This window comes from Sinocyclocheilus rhinocerous, unplaced genomic scaffold, assembly GCF_001515625.1.
Source record: "Sinocyclocheilus rhinocerous isolate Xijiao unplaced genomic scaffold, SAMN03320098_v1.1 scaffold263, whole genome shotgun sequence".
Classification (NCBI taxonomy): Eukaryota; Metazoa; Chordata; class Actinopteri; order Cypriniformes; family Cyprinidae; genus Sinocyclocheilus; species Sinocyclocheilus rhinocerous.
The window spans coordinates 2,300,442-2,311,113 of NW_015645086.1; the positions used below are offsets into that span (position 1 = coordinate 2,300,442).

The following is a 10,672-nucleotide window of genomic DNA, read 5'->3' on the forward strand; positions in this document are numbered from 1 at the left end:
GAATGCGGAATTTCATGGAATTTGTCTTATTTTTGATGAATAAATAAAAAACAGATCAGTACACACACACACACACACATAAGGAAAAAAAAATATTATTCATTATTATTATTTATTGATTTTAGATGTTTACATTTGGAAAAGCTGTGCTTCCTGCATAAACCTGCCCCTGTAGACTGCTATTCCTCACTCTGTGAAGTAACGTGAGGGAGGAAACTAGTTGACATTAGCTAGTTAATTAGCCATGTTATCTGCCTCGGTAAGCAAGCCAAATAGTATTTATTTCAACACTGAACCAAACGGTGGGTGGGTCGCTGTCTTGATCGGGGGTGAAAGAGGGAGAAATGAAGATGACACAGATATATAGTTTATGTTCAACCTGGAAGTATTTATTTAGCGATCGGCGCTAAAACGTCATCTGTATGGAACATCGTTGTGTACGGAACATGGTTAGTCTACGTTACCCGAAAAATTCCCATACGACAGACTTCGTCTTTTTCGACGGGGAAAAAAGTTCCAGGGATTCATCTCCTTCAGCCATCCTACACACAGGTGACTCTGACCGCTCGCAGCAACCGGAGGGGAAGGAGTCGTGTGACTCGTTACGCTCTTCGCTGCACACAACTAAGGGAGTCCTGCACTGACGACACATAAAAAAACTGCACATACCGCAGGAACGGTATAACAGAAAATTTTAGTGGTTTTGAAACCGTGAAATTTTCAAACAGTGGTATACTCACAACTGCTGCTTCTGTCACTTTTTCTCTTGACAAGAAGTGCATTTATTCTGTCGCAGAACAACTGAGAACGGGAGACGTTTCAGATGCGCACTCCACTTCACTTCAGCGCCAGGCGCGAATCAAACGAGTGCGAAAACGGTACTGTGCTCGCAGCGCGTGCTCTTCAATTGCACACACAAAGGCGCCGGCGCGGGCTGTATCCTGTATCCTTTCATATCAAAGCGCGAAATAAACTACGTGCATGCAATGTCGTGGTCAGTTAAGTTATGAAGTTACCAAAAATGCGATTAAAACTGCCTTAAAACTGTGCATGCATGTAATATATTTTATATGAGTCACATTTAAGAACATGTCTCTGAAATGGTTTTCAAAACTGTCCTGGAGCAGCCCAGCACTGTCTCACTCATCTAACACACCCGATTCAACTCGTCAGCTCATTAATAGAGACTTTAAGACCTGAAGTGGGTCAGAAAAGGTAAAAAAAGTTGAGAGAAAATATGATGCGTGTCAGATCAGCGTCACGTTCAGCAGCGACAGCTCTTAAGTGCCACCAGCCCACCGGTGGGCCCGTTGACTTTTTTTCGTTGTCTTTTTTTCTCTGTCACATATCTTGGTAATAATCATAAATTACATATCATTTGAAAGCTTAAACCCTCAAAATTCATCTTGTGAAAACCATTTTGAAATCGGACCTTGCGTTACCATGGAAATGGTACTTTAAAATCTTTTGGCGGTCTCCTCCCCCTTAGTGGGTGGTGTCAGGTGTCATATTACAAAATGTATTGTGGTCTTTTAGAATCAAAACATTTTATAATCTTGACAAAATGCATATCGTCTGAAAGGTCTGAGTCTCAAGATTCCATATTTTGTGATAGTAGTAAAATTGACAAGAGATATTTAGACATTTGTGACAGAAAAATGGATTTAAAAAAATTCCATGGAGTTTTGATGGCGCCCAGTGGCTGTTTGTGGTATAACGCCCTAAATAAAATCTCTCAGGAACCTCAATTTTTTTTATATCAATGTCAAATTTGGAACATAACTTATTTAGACATAAGGCTTTAATTTTATAGCAATTTTGGATTCAAAAATATTTTGAAAAATCTAAATGGTACAGTGCATTTTCTTTACAGAAAATTTAAACTTCTTTAACTGTTTGATACTTTAATATTTTGAAATGATTCTACTTCTGCAATAATCTGCAGATTGCTTTCAACGGTATCTGTCTTTTTTTACTCCCTAATATCGGTATCGGCATCGGCCCCCAAAAAACCCATATCGGTCGGGCTCTAACCTGATTACAGCAATGTGGATAAGTTTGCACGAGCTCTGCAGTTCAGTACTCCAGTAAAGTCCAGTCACGTCACGTTTATTTTAGTGGTGTCAAAATTAGCGCGTTAATGCAGGCGAATAATTTTTTCAGTTTAACGTGTTAAAAATATTTAACGCAATTAACGCAGGGGCGGGGCTAGAGTTGGCCACCCCACTCACAACTGCTGCTTCTGTCACTTTTTCTCTTGACAAGAAGTGCATTTATTCTGTCGCAGAACAACTGAGAACGGGAGACGTTTCAGATGCGCACTCCACTTCACTTCAGCGCCAGGCGCGAATCAAACGAGTGCGAAAACGGTACTGTGCTCGCAGCGCGTGCTCTTCAAAATGTATTAGTGGGGGAAAAACATTTAATTAAAGTTATAGTTTGGTTTGCAGAGATCAAAGCTTGATCTAGCTCAGGACTGTTTTGATTATCATAACCCTATAAGGTATTTTAAGAGAGATTATGTTGTGAATAAAATAGTTTATTCAAAAATAAAACGTCTTATCCCTTACCTTTATTTTGTTTCTTATCCATATGACTTACAAAAAGAGATTTTAGGCAGAATGATGTGTCATTCAGCTACTTTTTCATATAGCTAATTAAATGGTGAATGAGAGTTTCTCTGCGATCTCATTTTGTGTGCCAAATATATTTATTTGCATAAATTAATTGTATAACTGTAATTACATAATATGACTTTGAAAAGCTGAAGTGATTACCTTAATGTATTTGTTAGAATATGTATAACTCAATATTTTAACTAATTGCAATAGCCGAATAATCAATAAATGTCTACTGATTAATCAGATAAATAGTCACCGATTAGTTGAATAATCGTTAGATTAATCGATTATCAAATTAATCGTTTGTTGCAGCCCTACTGTATTCTGCTGTATTCGAAAAATTATATTTTTTGAATAATTATTTGTATATATAGGAGTTTTCAGCAGTGACAACAGCATTCTGTAAACAAGCTCACACACACATTTTCAGCGACACCCTGCTTGTAGTATATAATGAATGGTTCAGTTTAGGTTTCCCCCACACAGTTTGTATATTTGGTAGGTTCCACCGATGTACTATGAGCGGAATGCACAATGCGCTAGTAAAGAAGCCTAGTATGAGAGCTACTCTATGTACATGTCTTTGTTAATGTGCAGATTAACAAGAAACACAAGACTGCTGTGTGAAAGGATCGGACAACTTTCTGTGACGTCATACAGTGCGAGTTCAGTAACTTGCAAATGTGTGGAATCGTGATATAATCTGTGTGTCAGCTGAAGGTTTTAGATTTAGTGACTGTGTTCCATCAGAGGTGCTGCTTCAAAGTCTCAATTTTAAATCCGAGGACAGAAAATGGGAATCGTACTGCTTAAATGTGATCATTAAACTTTAAGTGGCTATGATTTAACTATTTAACTCACATTTCGGCCAGGAAAGTTTGATGGCATTTTCTTTTCATATTACCTCCATATGCCTGTATTATGTAGTGTTTACTTGATGTAAAGGCTATAATTCTGCTGTTCCACAAACGCCACCTTCTGGCAAAGAGTGAATTTGCCTATTCACTTATATTCACATTTTACACAGAACAGTGTTGTAAATGTAAACTGGCAAATCAATGAAGAAATTTGACACAAATAATTGTTAGGAAGCTGAAAAAAAGAAGGGGGGCCTACTGTAATGCTGTAGCCCAGGGGCCTCTGGTTATCTTAAGACGCCCCTGTTCAGGAGACAGCTGTGCAGTTATTTGGAGGCAGTTTATTACTCCACAGCCTATTGTTGTACTGTTATCTATTTCAGATTTACCCACCTATAAACAGCACATAAAAACAAAAATAAGCTCTTGTTGGTCGCTTCATGTTTGGAGATTCACCAGCTTTGGCCAGTTTTTTTCTGGCCAAGACAAAAGTCTGTCTCATCGAGACTTGATTAATTGGTATGCAATTTTTAAAGAGTGCCCTTGTGAAAACCGTTTAAAAAGAGTACTTATTATGGAAGTATTGTACTTTTAAAATAATATACATAAGTGTGAACTTAATGCAGTGTTTTCGGACAGTTTAATTGCATGTTCACTGCAATTAAATTAAAATAGATTAAATTTAACTTTAGAGTGCTTTTTAAGGAATCTTTATATTTAAATTTTAATGACTTTTATTATCGGACAGAAAATGGGAATCGTACTGCTTAAATGTGATCATTAAACTTTAAGTGGCTATGATTTAACTATTTAACTCACATTTCGGCCAGGAAAGTTTGATGGCATTTTCTTTTCATATTACCTCCATATGCCTGTATTATGTAGTGTTTACTTGATGTAAAGGCTATAATTCTGCTGTTCCACAAACGCCACCTTCTGGCAAAGAGTGAATTTGCCTATTCACTTATATTCACATTTTACACAGAACAGTGTTGTAAATGTAAACTGGCAAATCAATGAAGAAATTTGACACAAATAATTGTTAGGAAGCTGAAAAAAAGAAGGGGGGCCTACTGTAATGCTGTAGCCCAGGGGCCTCTGGTTATCTTAAGACGCCCCTGTTCAGGAGACAGCTGTGCAGTTATTTGGAGGCAGTTTATTACTCCACAGCCTATTGTTGTACTGTTATCTATTTCAGATTTACCCACCTATAAACAGCACATAAAAACAAAAATAAGCTCTTGTTGGTCGCTTCATGTTTGGAGATTCACCAGCTTTGGCCAGTTTTTTTCTGGCCAAGACAAAAGTCTGTCTCATCGAGACTTGATTAATTGGTATGCAATTTTTAAAGAGTGCCCTTGTGAAAACCGTTTAAAAAGAGTACTTATTATGGAAGTATTGTACTTTTAAAATAATATACATAAGTGTGAACTTAATGCAGTGTTTTCGGACAGTTTAATTGCATGTTCACTGCAATTAAATTAAAATAGATTAAATTTAACTTTAGAGTGCTTTTTAAGGAATCTTTATATTTAAATTTTAATGACTTTTATTATCCCTATAAAATGGTTAAATTTACTGACAATTACTTATGCTGAACTAAAATATACTTGAATGTAATTTCTAAATTTCTAATTACACATTCATAGCAATGGAGTTGTCATTTAGTACAATTAAAATATTAAATTTAACATACTAATTGGTTTAGTATGTTAGTCAACACATCAAAATAAGCGTACTCGTTTAAAGCATGACAAAAGATTAACACGTGAATTAAAGAGTACTACGTAGTTTAAAGTCATTAAAGTCCGCTTAAGTGGCTTTGTACTTGTACAGTACAAGTGCACATTAAACACAATGAAGCACGTCTTTTCACAAGTGTGTTAGTGAAAAGTAACCTGTTCCACGTGAAACTTAAAATTATCATTCTCCTAAACATGTTGGGAACTTTTGTCATTGTAGAGAGTGATATTGTGCCTAAAAATGTCATTGTAACCCCCTGATGCAAACCAGAAATAGTATTCCTCCTCACAGTTCCGCAGCACAGCAGCCAGGCTGCACTCTCCGGACAGGAAAACCAGCGGAGGTTAAGCCTAGGGTTACGAAACTAACACTGTGGCAGACGATAACATTTCCCACAGCAGAGCCTCTAATATCCTCTCCTTTCACATGTTCTGTCTTGAACCACAATAGCGGAGACATTTGGGAAATATTCATCCATGTATTGTCGCTACATGAGTTGTCCATGCCTGTCACTATGGCAACAGCAGCTTGGATGTTACCGCATGTTCCATTCACTTTTGTATGGATTTATCCATATCTATTAATTACATTTCCCAATAATCACCCCTATCAACTCACACGCTGAGACAGAAGCTGAGTTTTACACACCCCACCTCCTCTAACTGACCCTGTAAATCCAATTAGAGCAGCTCGAGTGCCCTCCTCTCTCTCAAACACAATCTCCAGGCATTTATATGTCTGCTTTGCTTTGGATCCCTCTCTTATCCTCTCATTTTACCAACGTCGGCTTCTACTGAGGAGGAAAAAGGCTTTTATTTGTTATTGGTGGGCGTTCAAAGCGACAGGCTGCCCTGGCGTCTGCCTTGTTTCTGTTAATCGCAGCTGTCCCCTCCCTTACCTCGTGCCACCGCCCCTCTCTCTGAGGAGAGTGAGAAGAGGGAACCGGAGAAAGCGTCTGTTCTGTGATCACTGGATGAAACATGACTGCAGTGCTGGACATCAACCAGGGTTCCTGTGCAGTGAGCGGTGTGGTGAGTGTTAACAGAAAGACTGTTTTGTGTCGGAGTAGCCTGTTGCTTTCCCCCTGAAGCAGCAGCGGGAACTTTGCAGACGTGAACTGCTCACGCTCTCAGGTCTGTGCGTGAGTGCTGATGGAGTTTGAGTCGTGTCGTAGGTAGTGCGGGTGAAGGATGGGCGTTATCTGCCTTTTGTCTGATGGATCTTTACGTATGTGTGTGCTGTCGTGTGTCTGTAAGTGTCAAAAGGAGGCCTTTGAGTGTATGTGTGTGAGGGTGATGACAGTGAAGCATGCTGTATGATTCCCAATTTATGGTGCATTTTAGTAGTTTGTCTCGCATCCAGACCTTTTTGGGGAGCAATGTCTTAAAAAGAGGGAACAAGGACTTTCCAAAAAAAAATTGTCCCTTGATGTAAATTGCACCCCCTCTTGTTGCTAATAATAATAATAATTATAATAATTATTATTATTATTATTACAAACAGCAGAGCATGGCGCTAACACAGCATCTGCCAAATGCAGAAAATAAAGAAATACATAAATGTAAAGAAATGATGATGATAATAATAAGGTAACATGCATGTTATGTTGGTGCATGTTGGTGCATCCCAACACACGACACTTTTAATGGACCTTTGGCGCTGACATTGTACCTCCAGCAGCTACAGCAAGAAAACAGTAATGGTGGACCGCTGCTTCTCACTCAGGGCTGTATATATGCTAATAGGGCAGAGAGCGTCACAAATGGGTGGGACTTCCCCCGAGTATGACGTCATAGTAGTGAGAAATCTGGAACTGCTAGTGTGGAGAGACTGTTTATGATTTATTGGGATTATAAAACAATGAGTGGGTGGATTTTTACCATTATAGGCTGGTTGTTTTCACACACTGCGGCCACACAACTGTGTTCAAACACCTTATAAAAGTGATTTTTGCATTCTATGGCACCTTTAAGCAACTTTGCTTTTGGCTGACATCACAAATCCGTCTTCTTCAGATAATAATAATAATAATAATAATAATATTTTCCTGTACTTCAACCAGCAAACAACTGCTAACAATCATGAACTGATAGTGTATAGCTGTATATGCATGCAATGTAATCTATATGCAATGTAAAAGCTGCCAGCTGCATAAAAGTAATAATAATAATAATAATAATAATAATAATATGTGCTTTGTAATATACAGTAGTCTGATATATTTAACAAAATGATTAATAATAAAAATGATTAATAATAATACAATTTCTTTACTGTGTCAAGCAACTTTTTGAGAAAAGTGAGACCAGAATTTACTTTTCTCGAAGCCATGTACATCTTCAGTTTCTAAAATTAATTGACTTGATTATGTAGACCGTAACTTCAGGATTGTCACATTTCCCATTTAAATCACATCCTTACTGTTTTACTTTTGAACAGACCTTTAAAAAAAATGCCTTGCAGAATTTGTGCGCAGGTGTACTAGCTTCCCAAACTTAATAGCTGCTTTTGCCTCCACTGTTTACAGACAAACAGAAGACAGGTACAGGTTGAGATTTGGCTTTTTTCTGCGACAGCCACCCAACCTCTTTATCAAGTTCACCTTGTTCTCTTTCTTCCATCTTTATCAGAGCACTGCCGTCTCTGACAGATCCCTGACACATTTCTGAGCCACCCTCAGGCACATCTACCTTTAGCTCGATCCAAGCTGCCTGCTTTTCCATTTGTGTCCTGCTGCTGCTGTGGTGTGGTGTTGTCTTGGTAACAGAGTCATTTTGTTACTGTATGTTCTTGGATTAAAAGGAAAAAAAGACCAATAGAAAGTGGGCCATGCAGTGTCAGAAGTGAATATATTGTTTCTGTTTTAAGTACTTTTGACTTGTGATTTAATTTGCTTGGTTATATGTAATTAATTCTTTTATTTAGAAAGAATGCATTAAATTGCTAAAATGTAATAAAATGACAAAATAAAGACATTTATAATGTTGCAAAAGATTTCAATTTCAAATTCTATTGAAATTTCTATTCAAATTATCCTGAAAAAAAAACTTTTTCTAAAAAAAAAAACGAGGCAGCACAACTGCTTTCAACATTGATAATAAGAAACAAGAGTTTCTTGAGCAGCAAATCAGCATATTATAATTATTTCTGAATGCTCAAGTGACAATGAAGACTTCAGCTTTGCATCACAGGAAATCTTTTTTTTTTTAATTGTAATAATATTTCACAAAATTAGTGTTTTTACTCTTACTATCTATTTCTGATCAAATAAATTCAGCCTCAGTGAGCATAAGAGACTTCTTTCAAAACCTTTAAAAATGTTACCGACCACAAATTAATAGGCCAGAAGCTTTAAGCATTTAGCGTAACAACAAGAAGTATAGAAACATATAAAATCCATAGCAGTCAATTCACAAAAGCTTTTTTCAGACAAAACCTTTATTTCAGATGGACAAGTAGCTGTGCAGCACGTCAAATAGAAACCGGGCGTCCACCAACTGATGGAGCGTTGCAACGGCTGTTTCCATTGTAGACAGCTTTGATTATAAAGGGGAGTGATCACGTTTGGTCATGTCACAGTGTGTCGCTCACGTCCAGTGTAGAAATGGCAGCACTGTAGAAACACCTGTTTGTGGAGACTGTTTGAATGGTACATCAAGAGATCACACAACAGTCACCTAACATGAGATGTCAGGGAGAGCAATATGTGTGTGCACACTCAAACATAACCGCCTCGTCTATTTTTAAATCTGCTGCCTTCAGTGGGTGCTGCTGTGGTTTGCTTCAGGTGTCAGCTGCTAGCATGATTTCTAGATCTTCTGCTTAAGATATCACTATCAGAGACTTTACTTGTGTAGAGAAAAGAGAAATGGTTTCCTTCTTGTATTAACGAACGTGCATGCTGTGTCTTTGGTTAAGGTCACTATAGTCTTCTGTGTGTCTGAGTGTGCGTGCGTGGAGTCTGCAGGTTTGCATCAAAACAATGTCCTTCTCCTCTGGTGCAGGTCAGAGCCGCTTTTGGTTCTTTTGGTCCAGGATAATGAAACCTCACGCTGTGTGTGGAATGAGATTAGAGCCGGACCTGCTGCTCTTCTCTCCTTAGGAGGCTGAGATTAGTGCTGTTAGCCTCTCACCTCATTCTTGTGGTTCAAGCCTCATCCTGTTTGTGTTGTCTTGTAGCTGAGGTGTCCATTTCTTCCGAGGTGACATTTTTTACTTTGACGTATAATGCTGTGGTTGTTGTGGTGATGTGCAACAGCAAACAACATCAAGGGTGGGTCAAAACCTACACCACGGTGAAACACAAGGGGGTGATTGAAGCTGACGTTGACCTGCGTTTATTTGGAAACAGGCTAAAAGAAACCTTTGAGTTAATCATGAGCCTTCACTTGATTTAGAAATGTGCTGAGCAGATATTTCCTTGTAAGAATCAGTTTAACGGCCATTTGTGAATTCATGCAGACATTGCAGGAATGATTTCATAGAGCTCTATGCTGAAACAGTTCTATTATTAATTCACATCTGATTGGTTGCAGGAGCATGACATTGAGACTCCTCATGGTGTCCTTCATGTGACTTTGAGAGGGACTCCTAAAGGCAACAGACCGGTCATTCTCACCTATCATGACATTGGACTCAACCGTAAGTCGCTCCATATATTCAAAGTTCCTGTCTGTCAGTGCAAAATTTATCACTATAGAGCACACCTTCTTGAAGAGGAGAGGGATGGGTGGTTTATTTGAGTGTTTCTCAACCCTGTTCCTGGAGAAACACCAACCCTGTGTCTAAATATGCCTACTTCCCTATTAGTGGTCAACCATTATTGTTTTTTGACAACCGATGCCGATTCCGATATCTTAGAAAGCAGGGTGGCAGATGGCCGATATAAGTATGTGTGTGTGTGTGTGTGTGTGTGTATATATATGTATATATATATGTATGTGTGTGTGTGTATATATATATATATATATATATGTGTGTGTATGTGTGTGTGTATATATATTTTTTATTTTATTTTAATTAATATGTAAGACATTTTAAATAATTTGAAAATTAATTTTTAAAAGTGTAATAAACATACTTATAATTTAGATGACAACTTCTTGGTTTTGTAATCCTATTATTTATCTTAGTATTTTTCACAAATAAAGAAATATTTTTAAAAATATATAAATAAAAAGGAAGTAAACACTGTAATCAACAGAGCACTCATATTTTTCAAATAAAGTCTAGGTAACACTCATTTTACATATAGCACACAGTGAAAATGACATGAATATGACAGTGGGCAAATGAATAAAGTGCAGCATCGTGAGTTTAAAGTTTGTCGATCGCGCATCTTCAGTGAAGCTGAACTCTCCTCCTGTCCGCATTCAATTCGCACGGACTGACCGTCACGCGGAGCACACGTGATCATGCAGGATACAAATGCACACTTCACAAGATCTCACA

General features: G+C 37.9%; 1 protein-coding gene across 3 annotated transcripts in view; it reads left to right on the forward strand.

The window, feature by feature from the left end:
- LOC107705728 (protein NDRG3-like) overlaps positions 1-10,672 on the forward strand; it is a 78,806-nt gene that overhangs the window by 50,504 nt on the left and 17,630 nt on the right. For 2 of the 3 annotated variants that reach the window (XM_016509168.1, XM_016509169.1), the window contains exon 4: positions 9,757-9,862. In XM_016509168.1, coding sequence (XP_016364654.1) covers positions 9,757-9,862 — 106 coding nt within the window. Of the gene's footprint in view, positions 1-5,922; positions 6,253-9,756; positions 9,863-10,672 lie in introns of those variants that run through there. The other variant, XM_016509170.1, reaches the window with a different exon arrangement.